Raw genomic sequence first — 18792 nt, forward strand, 5'->3', positions numbered from 1 at the left:
TATTAAGCAAGGAAGATGGTAAGATGAAATTATGGGTTATCTGCATTTTTAAATGAAAAATTTGGCTATATGTGATAAGGACTGCAGGAAAAGAAAAGTCTATTTTGGGAAACTAGTTAGGAGTCTCTTGCCATAGGCCATGAAAAAAGATAAAGGTTAAGGAATTAGTGATAGAGACTACAAGAGAAGTTGCTAGAACTGAGAGATACATCAAAGTAAAATCTCTAGTCTTGGGGAAGAATTAGGGATGCCAAGATGGTAAGAAGGCTAAGATCCTCCCTTAAGTTCAGGTTTTTCAAATTCGATATATGGTAGGTGACTTTCACCAGAACAGTGACCACTGGAATGCTGAAAAGACTCGAAGCTAATGCATAAGCTAGTGTATAACGTATTGAAGCAATGTATAAGCTAATACATTGGCTCAAGTGGAAGAGAAATGGGGACATTACATTCTGTAGAATATGAAACTAAGTGCTAAATCCTGAATATGGTGATCTCAAACCTTTCTCCTTTGCCACTGCAACTTCTGTTAACTGTAACAAGAGCAACAGTGTGATTCCTTCAAGACCTGTATTTCCTTCAAATATGGTTTTGAAATGTGCAATAGTGGGTCAAGATTTTATAAATTGAAAATTTGCTTAAGTCTTTTCTTAGAATCTTAAATATTTTCTTAGAAGGTTAAGTCAGGTTGCATTCCCACTGGTATGCTCATGATGCAATGGCTGTTTTCCAGACCACACTTATTGGTGATTATTCTTAATGATGCCATTTATCTTGTACCATTAAGCCACGAAAAAGCATGAAGCAACTGCCTACTTGCACAAACTATTTGTAGATTGTTTTGGATAATCAAAATAACTTCAGATCTATCAAAAACCACTTTTTGTTTTTAAGGGCAAGAAAAAGAGGAGACAAAATGGCAGATCCAAGATGAACCTCTTTTGAACAACTTAACTGATCTGACCAGTGACTGACTTCTTTTTCAGCACCGTGGCAGTAGAAAGTAATGTATACCTCCCTCTGAACTCAGACCTACTCAAATGTTAAATGTTCAAGATACAATTTATTCACGTTTTTCAAGAACATTGTCCCACTTGAGGATCCTTGGTCCTAGTAAGCACATGATGGATGTACATTTAACATCCTAATTTTATCTTGATATTTCAGCAACTATTTGAATTATCTGGCTATCTTTGCATGAATTTTGATTTGCATGTGAATGTTTCCATCAAAAATGTAATCAAATGCAAATTCAATTTGATTTGCATTAATAGCCTTTTTGGCTTAAAAGGGAAAATAATTCTGATTTTTCTGGATAGGCAAACTAAACTGCATGTAGATATACCACTGGTATTTTGAGAGGCAATTTACTTCCTAGATCAAATTTGGACATGCTAGACTTCTATGTCAAGTGTGATGGGGAGAGAAGACATGAAATTATGTGCTCTTTTAATTTAAGGATCATCTTTGATTATCTTTGTATCCTGAGCATTGAGTACGTTGCCTAGAGATTAGTAGGTTTTCAAAACTCATTTATAAAATATATGTGGAATAAATTATTTCCCTAACAGTAACACTGGTGTAGAAGTCTTCTAGTAAAAGGAAACATAAGATAACATACAGTTGAGCTAGAAACTTGGTTCTACTACTCAAGCAATTGTAGAACAGTTACGTGATAAACTAGTGTGGATCATAAATATGAAGTCTGTCTGGAAAATTCCAGCCATTGTTCATATAACGAGAAAGGTTTGCACAACATGGATGTAACTTGGCAGCCAAAGAGAGTGGACTGGAATGCACATGTGTGAACAATGACGACTTTACTGTACTAGTCGGTGGGGGCAATAGACACCATTGAGTGAGCATATGTACTCTGTGGCTGTCACATTCAAAATGACAGAGTGAGTACAGCAATGAATCTATATCAAAGTTTGCATTAAATCTGAACACTCTTCCATGGAAACTATTCAGATGATTCAGAAGGCCACAGCTATGGGCAACTGGTGATTGACAGCTTCATCACAACAATGTGCCCACTCATGAATCATGTCTTATGCAGTTTTTTGGCAAAGCATCAGATCACCCAGGTGACTCAGCCCCTCTACAGCCCAAATTTGATGCCCTGCAAATTCTGGCTTTTCCCAAAATTAAAATCACCTTTGAAAGGAAAGAGATTTCAGACCATCAGTGAGATTCAGGAAAATATGATGGGGCAGCTGATGGTGTCGGAAGAACTGTATGAGGTCCTGAGCTTCCTACTTTGAAGTGGACTGAGGCATCATTGTCCCATGTACAATGTTTCTTGTATCTTGTACCTTTTTCAGTAAATGTCTCCATTTTTCATATTGCATGGGTGGATGCTTTCGGACAGACTTTGTACTTGCAAAAGTTTGATAGGGTCCAGGTGAATATTCGAAAAAGGATTTCATGAAGAAGATAATACACAATCACTTACATCTATTTGCCCCATCAGGACTTTTTAGCATGCGGTACAGATATGCTTATTAGTTATGTATCTTAATATCTAGAGCCATTTAAGTGGGCTAGAACCTAGCTTTCCATTTACTAGGTATTGTGTAACCATCATGGATATAATGTGGCTTTTGCCTGGTGTTGCTGTGGGTACCAGCAACACGTGGTTTTCCTGCTCCGTACTACAACATTCTCCTTTTCCTAGGAATAGCTCCCCATTTTCCCTATTGCCAAGCGTTATGATACCCCAGGCGGCTGCCACATCATTGCATGATCCTGTTCCCCTAATCACAGTGAGTGAAGTTGCACTGGAAGTGAACCAATCATAGGCTTCCATTCTCTGGGCCAAACTATTGACTGGTCCAGGGATAGTCAACAAATCTAAATGAGTTCAGTAAATCCTTTTCCTATGATTTTAGGACTTTGTTCTGAAGACAGCTTCAAGGAAGTCTTCCTCCCCAAGGGACTATAGCTATAACATGTAGAACAAAGGAATTGATATAGCCCATGTACAGGAAGATCTATGAAGAGAGAGAATGAAGCAGACATACAGAGAAAAATAGACACGGATAGAAGGTCCAGACAGTACACTTTTATCTGTATTTGCTTCTGAGGACAAGCTGCACCTCTGTCCTCCCAGGGACTCTGTTGTCAACCCTCCTTAGGTTCTGTGACCTGGAATATTCCCTTTTCTAAGTGTAGGCCGTGTGTGTTTCAGTCTCTTAGACCCCAAATCACCCTAATTTTTATGACAGCAGAACAAATGATGGAATTAAATTTTAGTTATTCGTGAAATTGTTGAGAAAAATGAAGTTTTGATTCTATTTGGAAGTTTCCATTTTTGTTTTTTTGCAGGGATTTTATAATACTGTATGGTGGACACAGGAATGAGGTAGAAAATTGGCTAGAAAGTTATAGAATTCCCCACTGCATTTTTCTAGTCTAAAATCAACCTCATTTTACTTTTTTTTTTTTTTTCAGTAATCCTCTTCGCTCCTTGGTCTCCTAGGAAGAACTGCCAAAATACACTAACAAAGGATATTTGCATGGTATTTATGATCAAACCATAATAAAAATTCACAAGAAACCTCAAGTAATTTCTTCCCATACCTTCTCCAGAGATTTTGCATTTAGTCCTAAAATTTACCCTGATGTCTTGCAAATATCTCAACCTTCCCTAAGGTCATCTAAACTTTTCTCTATCTAAAAAGAGGAATTTCATTAATTAAACAAGTTTCCTCATAGTCACGTGTATTTTATTATTGTTAGGGTAAATTTCTAGGTCCCTAGAAGTTAAAAAGGCCTCAAATTTCTCATAAATATGATAGTCACTCTTACTAATGTTGCTTATTAATACCATCATAAATCTCTTTATGAGTATTTTAGATAAAGAATGGTAAGTTATCACTACAGACTAATTAAAAAATTATTGCTTAAAAAACAAGCAATGTTAACAGAACTTTATATATAAGAGATACATTGGTACTCAAATCTCTCACCACCTCCCATAATTGAGGACACTTTCTCAAAGGATACTTTCTCAAAGATTCTTAAAGGTGAGTTTAATTTTGTATTTACAAGTAACTAACTTGCAATGAAACCTTGACACTTAATCTTTCTCTTTTTGTTTTCCTCTTTTTACTTTTATCACCTCAGCATTTATTTTCTTTATATGTAACAAGCATGTGTTCATGTAGGAAGACAGGTGCTCTATTATCTCTTGTCTAATACCCAGCATGTTTTTAATTTTCATTAAAAATGAAGAAACATATTTGAATATTATGCTAAACCATTTTAATAAACATCAACATGAATAAATAATTGTTTTTGGAAAGGAAAATATCTTGGAGGCTCTAGAAGAGTTAAGGCAAGTGCATGTAAAAACCTAAGTGGAATCATTCATCCATCCCTTCACTTAATAACTGAGGGCCTACTAGTGCCAGAGAGTGTGGCTGGGGGGAGGACACAGTCCTGTTGACTAATAATTTTTTCATCATTCTATGACTCTCATATTTAGAGACACATACATGAAATGCTTATGACTCTGAAATACACAAGTATAAATGTGCATATTTATGCATGCATAAATATGTAGCAGGGCATTATATGTATATTTTGTAGATACATATGAGTACTTCCTCAGTATAACACAGAAATTATGCACTTATCATATAATCTGTCTTTCACTCACTTCATACACCCAGGCAAAGGGACAATAAAAATTCTAGGTGACTGGATTCACCACCTTTTTGAAAAAAATAGTCCCTTTATAAACACTTCAGAGTATTAAAAACCAGGGGATTATTTTTTAATTTAGTCATCTATATTGCAGTTTTGAGATTAAAGAAGTCCATCCTTAGCATTCGTTGAGGTGTATAAATTCTCACGGCTACTTTATTTAAAGTTGACTAATTAATGGAATATAAGCACTTCTTCATTAAAAATGCATGTGTGCCTTTCTGCAGAAGGCTTCCAAAATACATATTGGCACCAGAAATCTAAAAAACAACCGTGAGGGAAAAGGATGATAGTTTTCTCATTACACAGCTTCATGGGCAAACCACCGGAGCCTCCGACGGCTGCAGAGGTGTGTGTAAAGCCAGGAAGGCTCATCAAGAGCGACAAAGTTTTCTCCTCTTCTTGGGAATTCGTACAGCGTCTGAGCTAGTCTCTCCACTCCTGCTCTGACATGGTTTCCTCTGGGGAACACATGTTCGGATGCCAACGAGAGTCCCCCAAGTGTAAGAGCTTTAGGAGAGAGACTTACAGAGGCAGAGAGATGGGAATCCATACTACTCTCTGCAGGGTCAAATCTCTCCCAAAACAGCACGAAGTGGCCCAGTTAGGGACGGAGACTAATTTGAAAGTGAGGTTTATATTAGGGGATTGTGAGTAGACAGTTTTGATTGTTACGTTTCAAACCCTTAGGCAGTTTTGATTGTTACGTATCCGTACAGAATCCATGCCTTGAAAAAATTCTGAAATTATATAACATGTATCATCTTTTACATTACTGTGGAATCTGAAAATTTGAATTAGTATTTTACAAAAAAAGATCATTAGACTATTTTATATTTTAGAAGGTTCATAAAGAAAGGTGTTTTTTGCCCAGCAATTCAGTGAGTTTTTCATATACACAACATGTAAGGATGCTCTAGAGCTGTGGTTTTCAAAATGTGGCCTCCAGGCTCAAAGCATCAGTGTTTATTACCTGGGAACCTGTTTGAAACGTGATTTCTTGGGATCCAGCCCAGACCTATGAAATCAGTAATCTGTGTTTTGACAAGTCCTTCAGGGGATTCTGACACTCGCCCCGTTTAAGAGTCACTACTCTAGGAATTCAGTTTCTGCCTCACCTGGCTAAATAAGGCATTCGGTATGGTTTTTGGCAACAGCACAGAATTACTCCCACGACAGGTAGGCGTCCTGACTATCTTCACTGGAGTTCATACCCCCAGTCTGCATTTACTGAGTATCATTCCCATGCCTCAGTTTTTGAGCCTATCATGTCACCTTGTAATCTCGTTTACGGGTCTGTGAACTGACAGAGAGGCATGGATCCTGTCTTATTCAGCTTTGTATTACCAGGTCCTTGTACAGTGCCCAGCACACAATAATGAAATAATTAGACCAGGTCCTGGGTCACTGGGATCCTCACGCTGGCTCAGCTATTTGCATTTTTTAATCTCAGTATCCTCATCTATAAAGTGAGGCAGTATATGCTTTCTGGCGTATCCTTGAAGTTTCAGAATTCCATAAATTCAGTTAATTAATCACCTAACCCATTTGCTTTTTTATTCATCGTATTCTTTTCCATTAAAAACTCAGATCAACACAGCTTTCTGATAGAGGAGCCATATACACAGATAAAGAAAAAATATTTTGGAGCTGCCTGGAAACTACGGAAACATCACAAACAGTGCTTATTAAATATTTGTTGATTGAATGAAGGAGACACTCAAAAAGGCTGGGATATCGGTTATTTCTTGTGGGAACTCTTGCTGTGAAGATAGCTGCTCCTAATCACAAACAAAGCTAATGAAACCACAGCATTCATTAGCCAGGAGGTGACAGGCTCTCCTCGGTGGACACTGATTATAGTTTGAAAATGATCCTCCTGTCTAACCTGCCAAGTGTTGCTTCTGTTTTTCTCTCCTCGGAACCTATCTTTTCTCTACTTTATTTTTGAAAATTCATTGTATGAAGTTAAGTGAAAAATTAAAACGATAATTTGCATGGCATATCTGATTGGATGGTAAAACCCATCATACAAAAATGTGGTAGATATTTTATAAAGGAAGAAAATGACATGCTTTATAATAATATGGCTCCTTGTTAAGTATTTAGGTACTACTCGAATTATCCAATAAACTGATCTTGCACAATTCGTTAACACTATACATGCACTCAGCCCTTGCTGAGAAATACCTCATGATCAAAATTGTATGGTCTCTCTTACCCACATAAAAAGCTACCTAATTTAAAAGAGTTAATCTAATCTCAATGTAAGAGCAGTAAGAGAAATTGGAAGTTTTACCAAGGAGATAATAAAGGTAGAGAAACTTTCTTACTCTTTTCTCCTCTTTATGTTAATGATATGACTCACAGAATTTGTGCTTATGGAGGCTTAACTGCTTGCCAGCTGCTAACCTCATCACGAATACTACCGATTTAGAAGAGTTGTACCTTGCTCCATGATATTTCCTGTTCAAGCAAGATTTTCAATCTAGCCCTGGCTGGTGTAGCTCAGTGGATTGAGCGCAGACCTGCAAATCAGAGGACCACGGTTGGATTCCTACTCAGGGCACATGCCTGGGTTGCAGGCCAGTTCCCAGCAGGGAACCCATGAGAGGCAACCATACATCGATATTCTCTCCCTCTCTCCTTCCCTTCCTCTCTAAAGATAAATAAATAAAATCTTAAAAAAAAGAAATTCATTTTTTTAAAAAAAGAATTTCAATATAGGTCTTTGACATGTTTATCTGCGATTCAGTAATTCTGAAGAGACCAGGAAGGACTTGTAAACCTGGACAGAATTGGCAATTCTACATGGGACTTTGGGACTCGAATCCCTCACCCCACACCTTCCCATTCTGGTTATACTCTGCTGTTTTCCTGATGCATCTTGTGAGCTATGAGCAGGACTGACCACCTAATTTGTGGGGCTCAGTGCAAAATGCCCATAGCAAAGTGTTAAACCGTGGGTGGGGACTTCAAGCACAGGGCCCTGTGAATATAACCTCAGGAGGTGGGACCCCTGACACTCCCGCAACAACTTCCCCTCCCACGACAACTATCACAGCCCTTACTTTTCATTTTCTTTGTTCATGCTTCCCGGTAAAATGTCATTAGAGGGAAGGATCAGGTGGGGTGGGGTCTGAAATGGCTAGTCTAATGTCCTCATTTAACAGATAATATAACTAAGGTACATGATTTATGCAAAGTTACACAAATAATTTCTGAAAGAGCTGGGTGAAGAATTCATGTATCCTGGCCCTTAACCCATTACTTTTCAACTCTATCATGATAACTCATTATGAGAGAGTCCCAGTTTTTATTTCTTCCTCATGCCTACCTGATTGGTTATGATCTGAATAGGTTCTACATGCTGAAAAGTTCACTGTGATATTATAAATAGTTCTAAACAACAGTATAATGCCATGAAATTAGGATGGGGGGAAGACAATGTAAATGCCAACTTCATAATAAAATTTTTTGTCTACTTTTCATGTCCCTGCTCTTCTGAATCCTGTGCTTATTTTGTTTTTACTGGGTAATTCACATCTATGTCTTTTATGGCAAGCAAAAAATATCATAAATGTTCTTTAAATTCTCCACTTGAGATGTTTATTTAAAACATCTGTTTACTATTTGAGAATTGCATTTTCCTAATTTGATATTTTGTATTTTGAATCGTGTTTCTAAAGGCACTCAATATAGAGTGCCTTTATGAACCACCTTGCAAAGGTGAATCTTTATTAAGTATTATGGTTACAGTAAATATAAAATGTCTCAAGTTTAACTCAGGACTAGAGACTTTATTCACAATTCATTGTGCTCTCCAATTTCATGTATTACTTCCCCCACACGCTTCATGCCATCCTCCTTTGTGCATTCTTCTTATGCAGGCTCAGTGCAACCATGTGGTCCCTCCGTAACCTCCCGCCCCTCACAACCTTTCCAGCAGAGCCCCTCCTGCTTCCTCCCGTCTTAATGTACAGACCAAAGAGGATGGGTCAACACACTTCTTTGTTCTCAGAAACCTTACTGTTTCAAACCAGTGTTCCTATTTTATTAATTTGTTCCTCATGTATTTGGTTACTCCTTTATTAATTAATTCAATAAAAAAACTGTTCATCGACCACCAAAGCTATATAAACACTGTGCTTACTGAAAAGAAATATGAAGAAGAGTGAACTTACCTCCACCCTCAAAAAGCCTCCAATTCGTAGTCATATTTTTTGAACTTTAAGTCATTCATTTTTCCCCAGTATCTGTTATAAGACTGCCTATATAGCTTAAGTAAAATGATACACTTCCTATTATTATATTGACCCCAGACTGCCATTATTATCATTTTGGAAAATATCATTACTCAAAAGATAGTCCATGGGTATCCTGGCTCTACCCCAACAACATGAGTGCCACACCTTGCTACTGGGCTAACCCCGGGACAATTTCATCTCCTGAGCCAGGACTTGGAACTTTCATTCTCTGATTTCAACTTTCTGCCCTTCCCCATCATTGAGTTCCTCATCCCCCTGAAACAAGTACTTCACTGTGATCACCAGGCCCTGACAAGTACCCCAGCCCATTTCACCCATTCTGATTTTATACTTGCCTCAGGTCACCTTGAAGCCTGAAATCACTTCCATCCCTGTCTTTTATTCTTGTTGCATTCTTACCTTGCTGAATTAAAATCTAGTCCAATTTCCCTGCTTCTAGAGTATCCAAAACATCTAAAGAAACTTTCATAATTGTATTGACTTATTTCAGTTTGTGCTATCAAAACAGGATATTTTTTATGATGATAACTAAATTTCCATACATTGGCCACAGCAACTACTCTACACTCTCAATCCTCAGGATTCCGACCCTTCTTTCATTCCCTGTCAACCAATGAGCTGATTTTCTATTTACTTCAAAGAATGCAAGCCTTATAATGTGAATCCCCTAAACTGCCTTAAATTCAAACAAAATCTATCATCACTCATCCTTCTTTTTTTGATTTTAGTGCTACAAACATGTATCTCTACCCATAGCCAAGGCTACCACCTAAAAGATACCTCCTCACAATTCTTCTGATAACCTGTTCAAGCTTTCACCCCGTCTTACATTTTCAGCTTTTCTCTCATTCTCTCTTTTGCACAGAGGCATGTTCAGTAAGCCTTTGTCCTGAAGAGAGCCTTCCCTAAAATTTGTTATCGTCTGTTTTCATGTCTCCAATATTTGATCCTATGCTCTATCAGAAGCCCTCTGCAATATGCAACACTTTGCACTTGAACCTACACAACTTGCTGCATTTCAAATAAAACATCTTAATCCATGTATTATTATAATAATTGCTAATAATAATGGCTAGCAATGACTGAACATTTATTACATCTAAAATTGTGTTACACATTTTACACACGTTTCTTAATTCATCTACCATTGTTTCATTCACCCAATTGAATGGAAGTCCCTAACGACAGTGATTATTCATTGTATCCTTCCTGTTGCCTAACAAAATGCCTTGCACTTAGTAGGGTGTCCCTCAGTGACTATTGATCCAAATTGCTAATGAGGTCATAATTATTAATTTGTAAATTTTGCCTTCCTGTCATTACTATTTTTGTTTTTCCTTTCGACACCATAAGATTTTTCATTCCTTAAGGACTAGAATTAGATTTCCATTTCATTAAAGTTTCTTTCTCCTTTCTCAAGTCTCAGTTTACATTCTTCACAAAACAAATACTCTGACCGAAAAAAAGGAAAGTGTCTTAGTGGTTACCAACAAGTGACAAATGTTTTATTATTTATTTACTTGATTGTTATCCAAAACAGGAAGGAGAAAAGATATGATTCCTGATGCTAGTCAGTGACCAAGGAAAGAAAAAATCTTTTGACAGCTTTCATCATCATTATACACAAACATTGAAATGACTACAAATCCTCTCCTACATTTAACAACGGATGCTAGTGAAAGAAGTTAGATAAAAAACTAAGCTATTCCTTTTTAATCTTCATTATTTTAACCTCAAGTTCATTGTGAGAGCAGTGAAAAGAAACTTGTCCTACAACTTGTCTGTGCAGTTTCCAAGATGTCAAAGGAAGTTAATTGACAAAGGCTCTCAAATTGACTGGTTAGTCCTTCCATTACAAATTTGTGAAACATTGCATTTTTGTTTTCTTGAGAAGGAATTAATGAGGAACTGTTGTGAAGGGTGAAAACAGTTCAGAATGTGTTTATTTCTTAATGAATAAAAATGGTTTAAAGCTTACTTGTACATGCAAATAAACTGGCAAAAACAAAACTAAAAGGTGAGCATCTTATATATGTTAGGCTTTGTACTAGGTGCTCCAAAAATGCTATACTACTTAATCCCTACAATGAGAACTTGTACACAGGGATTCACTAGTTCCACTTTAGGAATGAAGGCTTATTATACACTCAAGTTCATGTAACTAGCAATTGTTAAAGACAAAATTCAAGTGTAGTTCATCTGACTCTAGAATCTGGAGCACCCCAAAACAACACTTGCTTTTCATATGTAAAGGAAGCTATGTATTATTCTTAAAATTTTGAAAGCATGTTAATAATTCTAGTCAGAGTCAATGTATATAGTTACTTCTTGGACAATAATTTGCTGGCTTTATGTAAGGTTAAGAGCTAAGACTGAAATTGGCCTTACCCAGTTTCTAGATACAAGGTGCTTTTTTTTTCCCCTAGTAAAGGAAACAAAGGTGCAGGTGGTTATTAATAACCCTTTATAACTAGAGAAGTAGACGGTCTGAGTAAATATAACTTTCACATTTTCAAAGAGGAAACAACAGGGGCCTATTTGGGTCTTGATATGCATGTGGAACCGCATCAATGCTAATGATCACTGTGCGCCTAAGACTTGTCACTACTAGCTCTTAGACAAACTCATGTTTAAAATGCTCCTAAGATTTTCCATTTCTCTAATCTTCTTGGAAAACAGTTTTTTTCACCCACTCTTAAAAATTCTACATAATAATTTCATTCTGAAGTTGAATGTGAGTAACATCTGGAAGATGTAAGGTTTTTTGTAAAAATGTATTCTTTATCTTATGGGTTAAAACACACCTTTCTTTCATTTTTAAATTTTAAAATTAGTGCAGAAACGCTAAATGCTATGTGGAAAGTTATTAATATAAATTAGAGATTTCAAGGCTCTATGTTGTCATACATCAATTTCGCTGTGCTGCTAATCTAAATTCGTTGTAAAAAAGTAGTGATACTCTAGAATTTTGTTCTTTGCCTTTAACAAGTTGATATTAGGCGGTTAACTCCGAAGATGCTGGATTTAATTCCCTCCATGGGGAATGTTTTCCCCTCTTTGGGCTGCCTTCTCAGAGTCCATTCCTTCTTCACCAATGACCTGTTTGTTCATTTGTTCGTTCATTCACTTTACCAGTCATAATGTGTATCATGTATTTGCCGCTATACTGGGCACTTTGAGGAAAACAAGGAAAAGTCTCTTCCTTAAAGCAAATATTTTGGGGGTACTTACTAAGGACAACATATACATTATGCATTTAATTACCTCAACAGTCCTACGGGGTAGAGATTATGATAATCTACCTCCATGTTACAGCTGAAGAAATTATTTGTCCTCCTGAAATTAACTAGGTAAAATAGGTGTAAACAATACAAAGAGGAACAATTCAACATGCTAAAATTAGTCTTGTGCACCTGAGGGCTGTGGGATTTCAGAGAAGGAAGAGATCGATGTGGTTTGGGTGTTCAAGGATGACCACATTGAGGAAATAGGATGTGAGCTGTCCCTGAAGAATGAAAGGGTGGGGAGAATTTGAATGACTGGAGGAAAGGGAGACAGAGATGAGTATCTCAAGGAATAGCACGGCCAAAGATTCAGGCTGGCATAAGTGTGATTCTTTTTTGATATTACCAAGGATTTAGTCTGATAAAAATGGAACATTGTTGGTTTGAAATGGTGGCACCTAATACCAGAGAAGAATGTGAATTCTGCCCTAAAGGTACTAAGGTGCAATTAAGGATACTAGGAAATGAATTTGGACAATCATGGAAGAATTACTCGAGGAATGTGAGCTGACAAAATAGAGGAGGACATGAAGGCTAGAGATCAGTCAAATGTAACTGAGTCTTTCTTGTTTGGGAGACCAGAATAATGGGAGATGAAAATGTCTCATTGGTTATTTCAGGTCAAGTGTCGAAAATATGTAAGGATGAAAGGGAAGTCAAGTGTTGTCTGTCTTTCATCCTCTCCCTCATTTCTTCTGAAACTCTGTTTGACCTAGACCATTCTAGGATTTATGGTAATAAAGTGACCAAAACCCTAAAACATTCCTGTTTTCAAAAAGTTTACAATTTAGTGGAGAAAAATACACCTACAGGTGATTCAGTATAATATGAGAGAGAATGAAATAAATCCTGTAAGAGGGCCCTAAAAGGAATGAATGGTTGATCCTGAGTTAAAGACTGTACAATGGCTTCTTGGTAGCCATGACCTTTAAGAATGGTTAAAGCTATCAAGCTGAGAAAGATCTTGGGCTAAAAAAGAATGAGTGGTTTCCTAATCTGAAGGAAAATTACGAACAAAGGCAAAGGATTATAAGTGGTAAACAGTCTTCCAGAGCTGGGGCATATTCTGGGAAGTGGTACTGAAGGCAAGATGGGGTTAGATCATGGAGAGTGTCAACTCAGCTCAAAAGCCAATGCAGCCTGAAAGCAACAGAGAACCACACAAGGTTGAGTATGAAATTGAGTGGGGATGACTTATAATTATCCATCTTCCCCAAGTGTTGGGAAAATAACTTCTAACTAACTTTGTTAGGGCAAAGACTATATTAGAGAAATTAAGGATTGAAATCAGGGGCCCAGTTAGCAAGGCACTGTAACAGCTCAAATAAAAGGTGAGGATTTAAAATGACTCAAATAATATATGATATTTGTGGCAGCAGAACTAATTGTACTTGATGATTAATTAGATAAAGTATGTAAGTGTCAAAGATGATCCCATGGTTTCTACCAGGTTCGACTCCTCAGAGTGGTGGAAAACTTTCCTAGGCAAAAGAATATGTCAGGTTATTTAGATTTTATTCCCAAATCTACCACCAGTTACCTATGTGGCATTTTTAAAATACAGTTTACTCAACTATCAAATTATAGTTAAGGAATTGTTCTATAGTGTAATTTTTAATTTTAGAATTCTGTGATTCAATTCCACTAAGCCTTCCCACTACTTCTTACAGATTTAAACTCAGCAGAATATATTATGAAGGAGATATGCTTTTAGAATCTAAAAGACTACTTTATTTATACGAAGTTAAACTTTACTATTTAATACATTTGTTAAACTAAAAAGGAACTCCAGAGGTCTTTTCCTTACTTTTAGTTAGGAACGAAATTTGTGTGTTGAGTAGTCATAGAAAAATATTAGAGACATTTTCCTTGTCTTCCCTCTACAAGTTATTCCAGTTAATAACACTTTTGTTATCAGAAAATTTGCTTAACTTTCAAAAATTAATCTATTCTGATGTCTTTTGGTTTTGCTTCAATTAGAAAAGAAAAATGGAATATGATGTTAAATAACTCCATATTCATTCATTAACAAAAACACTTATTGAGAGTCTGTTAATTTTAAGACACACTTATAGACTCTGGTAGTCTAAGACACAATTCATACTTGCAGAATTTGTGATCTAATTTGGAGTAGACAACACTAATTAACAACACACCACAGCATCTGTGGAAAGGTTAGCTGATTTGTTCTATGAGAATTCACTGGAGGAAGATTTCATTTTAGTTGAGATGGCTAGAGAAGGAAGTCAGCTGGGAGTTCACCAGAAGGACTTGGGTAAAGAGAAAGATATGGCCCATTAATAACTAATTTCCTCTATAAATAATACCTTATTTCAATTCTATATGTACTTAGCATCTAAGAAGATGCTAGAGTGAAGAAACAGTAAACTTATGGTTGGGAAGAGATATGTATTTATCCTCTAACAGGGCTGCATTATAAACTGAGGATCAGCAGTAAATTCCTAATTTCCAAGTCCAATGTATCTGCTCAGCATTCTTTCACAATTGTAGCTATTTGAATCTTTTGATTGAATTGACCATTCTCTCCTTTTGGAAACTTTCTTTCTTTGCTTTCTGAATTTTTAATATTTTTTCTATCTTACAATCTTTTTTCTTTCAATGAATTTGACTTTTCTCCCTACCCACCAGGAGCCCTGGCCTCAGCTTTCTACTTGTTTCAATAAACACACTCTCAATTGTAAGTCTCATAGTCCCAAGATGTTAAATGCTATCTGAATATATTTGCATGACTCAAATCTCTACAGAGGGCCCTGACTTCCTGGGTTTCAATTCCTCATTTCCAATGGACATTCTCATGTTCTCATATATATTTGTCTAACTTTTATATGAAAATATTACTGTCTAAAGATCAGCGCAAGGTCTCCTTCCCCAAATTGGATCTTTCTTTTGTCTATCTAGAAATAATAAGTATTGCCATATTCCAAACACAAAAATGTGTAATCTTGAAGCTATTTTGACTCCAAAACCCAGAGAATCAACTGGTTGTTGAGAAGTCATGATGCTAATTTCATCACTGTCAGCACCCTAGGACAGGCTTTTTATCACTTCACACCTGAATAACTACAGTGGCTTCTAGTTGGTCTCTCAAAGTCTACTTTTTCCCCAAAGAAATCACGGTAGTACAACATGACCCCAACTTTTGTTTGTTGTTTTTTCAGCTAGTTTCAACTTAAATGACCACTTCATCGCCCCCTCCCCCAAAATGCCTCCTAGGGCCCTCTGATTCAGCCAAATCCTTTTACTTCCTTTTGGATAAATATCACAGTTTCCTTCATTGGCTAACATACTCTCCCTTTGCTAGAAAGCCCTTCCTCACACCTCTAGGACTATGGAAATTGTACTTAGTTCACATTTTACTTCCATCAGGAAACATTTTCTAAATACAAACACAACAGGATCTCTCCCACTTCTGTAACTTGAAATAATTATGGTTCCTATCATTTGTTGCATAGTTATCACATATTTCACTTATCATCCATTATTTCCTGAGTCTTAGTCTCATCTTCCAAATTAAATAATAGCATGGCTTGGACTGCCTGACCCATCACAAACATGAAACAGTGAGTGTGTAGAAGATATTCGATGAGTAGTTACTAATTTATTTACTGACTGAATACACACAAACTCTAAGGAATAATAAGTGATATAAGAAAAAAAGATCTTAAAGCTAGGTGAAAGAACATCAAAATTGATTTTTAAATCTTCTGAGAGGAACAATTTTTATTAACTTCACTTTAGACATTAAGTGTGTAAAACAGCTAGTAAATTGTCACGTTGTGTGATAAATTTCCTTTTGTGACACCTTAAATGCCTATAAAGCTAATAAAATGAGCATTTATGTATGCTCAAAGTTGTAATTTAATATTTATTTTTAACAGGAACATGAAGCCATTTCTGACCTTATGAGTTGGGACACTGAAGAAAGTATCTACTTCATGGTATTTATTGTATTTTTATGTAAAATTAGTTTGTCATGTTGCTCTTTTACATGGTGACGGTACTCATGCAACAGAGACTATTAAAACTAGAAATATTCTTAAGAAGTAACTATTTCAGTCGATTCATTTTTCTGGTAGAAAGTAAATTCCGAAGAGGGTAACCGACTCACCCATGGTCACAATCCAGTTATTGCCAGAACTATAGCTAAAAATTGGGATCGTTGATTCCTGATTCTATACCTTTTCCCTAATCCCATATTGTGCCGTTTTATTTTTGTACCTAGATTTCCATTATTACCCTTATTTTACACTAAAGAAAATAAATTAGTGCTTTATAAGTTATTAATAAGAACATTCTGAGTAGAAGCAGGGCATGAGTAGTCTATTGTGATGTGTATTAACATACATAAGACATGAATATCATCTTAATTGTTCATATTTCTAAAAGGTCATAAAACTGTGACTTTTTTGATTGGTGAGTTGAGTGGAGGTAGTTATGTGGTTTTTTCCCTTGTTTTGTTTTGGGAGATAACGTTATATTGGGCACTATGTTGATATTTGTAATGGTAGTGTGCAGGATTGTTTGAAACACCAAAAATAATTGGCCTTACTCGGGAAAAGAGAGAGAAACATCACAAGTCAATGTAAATTTGCACTGATGATGTAAGGATGTGAGACAAGACGCTGTCTTGGGGAAAGAACATGCCCTTTCACGATTGTCCTGAAACTCCATTCTGTAGCAGGAGTGGAGTAAAACAAAACACCACTTGCTACCTTCCTACTGTATTTTTTAAGTTTCATTAAAAAGAAGTAAAATTGTCAGTTTTTCTTTATGGTGCTTTTGCTTAGAAAATATTATTTAGAAGGGCAAGAGAGTACTGAGTATTAAAAATAAAGGAAGAATAAAAGGGACCTCAGATGATCAATTTTTATGAGGGATATTCAGGGAAATTTGCTTTATCTTTCTGAAAAAAGCAGTTTACAATTGAAATTAGATCATATCATTTGAACTTTGAATGAGAAATATCAAGTGGTGGCTGGAAGAGGCATACTATATTATGATATTAAAATTATTTGTGCGGTCTTTTAAAATAAAAAAAAATTACTTACAGAAATTTGCCAAACTCATGCTTGGAAAAGATTCATTCATCCACTTCATTTTTTTCTCAACTTTCACAGGCAAATTAGGGGTTTAAGATCTATTTGTTGACTAAGATACCAAAATACAGAGTTCTCATTTGAAACAAAGTAAGAGCCTTTTAACGCCTGGCTTAACTGCGAAGTCATGAAGATACTCACTAACCTCCCAAGACATAGGACAAATATCTTAGTGTGGTCCACGAAACTTACCTGTACCATTGTTAATTGTGGTCTGGATCGTGGCTTCCGGCCCCAGAGCGTCATAGTCTTCCTTCATTTCTTCTGTGGGGGAAAATTATCGTTAGCATTTGAAAATTGTAAAAAGGCTTACTATTAAGCATGCCAACCACAGGAACAAGGAAGATTCTTTGAAAGGAAACAGAGAAAAGGCTTGTTGTAAACCTCTAAACAATAGCTTTGTTCAGGCAATTGAATGAATCCAATAGTGCTAGCTGCACAAGAACTTATTTACTTTAAGCATTACTGCAAGCTGTGAAAAACAGAGGTGCTTATTTGGGGCAAATGAAGGGCTTTTCTTCTGGTGGCAGTTCTAGTGACAAACAGGGGGAAAGATATTATTTTTTCAATAAGAGTCCAAAGCAACTAGTATTTGTACTTACAAAGAGCCACGCTAGCTGCTATCCCTCTAGTAACCCTGGAAGTTAGCGGCAAGTCAGAATCTCTCATTTTATTTTCACACTTTTCCCTCTCTTGGATGGCACTACCCTAAGCAAGCATATTTTTTTAAAAACATAACTCCGAATATCAGAACTCGAAAGGCCCAGTTTATAAGACAAGCACCCCAGAGGCACTGAAGACACCCGTTTCACTGGGTTATAAAACCTTCGAAAACATGCCTTCCTATTCCTTCCCTTACCACTCCATAAATATCTCCCCTCCCTACTCATGCACCAGCAGGTAATCAGAGTCACTTTCTGAGAAAGCCACCGGGAGACAACAACAGCTCAACGTTCTGATGAAGATGAAAGTATGTAACATTAAAGTTGAAGACTCATAAATGATAAAAGGCCCTTTTCTAAAGCTGCCATATTTTAAAATAGGAAGAGTGTGAAAAATAGGAGGACTCTTGAATTCTCTGCCTACCAAATTGTAGCGTACGTGAGAGGGCGGAGCACAGCCGACAGTTCAAAACCCTCCACATATGTAAATGAAACATGAACTTTTAAAAATTACATTTCTATGACAACATTGGTAATGAGAACCAAACACAACCCACTATAAATATCTCTCTGTGATAATCATTTTATTAAAACAAGAGAAACTTGGTAAACGGGTCTCTGAATCCCCAAATTTATTCTAATCACTCTTTGCTCATTACATTTTAGCCATAATTATTTAATAAAAAAACAAGTTCTAGCAAATGTTATTGCAACCTGAAAATACATGCTTTACAAGTAGTATCCTACCGCT

The 18792-nt window shown here is 36.4% G+C and overlaps 1 protein-coding gene across 7 annotated transcripts in view; it reads right to left on the minus strand.

Annotated features, from left to right (window-relative positions):
* ZEB2 (zinc finger E-box binding homeobox 2) overlaps positions 1-18792 on the minus strand; it is a 137220-nt gene that overhangs the window by 22136 nt on the left and 96292 nt on the right. For all 7 annotated transcript variants that reach the window (XM_037155163.2, XM_053670692.1, XM_037155158.2 and 4 more), the window contains one exon: positions 17572-17643. In XM_037155163.2, the coding sequence (XP_037011058.1) occupies positions 17572-17643 (72 nt within the window). The remainder of the gene's footprint in view (positions 1-17571; positions 17644-18792) is intronic.

Source organism: Artibeus jamaicensis, unplaced genomic scaffold (assembly GCF_021234435.1).
Source record: "Artibeus jamaicensis isolate MK-2021 breed Jamaican fruit bat unplaced genomic scaffold, CSHL_Jam_final contig_603, whole genome shotgun sequence".
Lineage (NCBI taxonomy): Eukaryota > Metazoa > Chordata > Mammalia > Chiroptera > Phyllostomidae > Artibeus > Artibeus jamaicensis.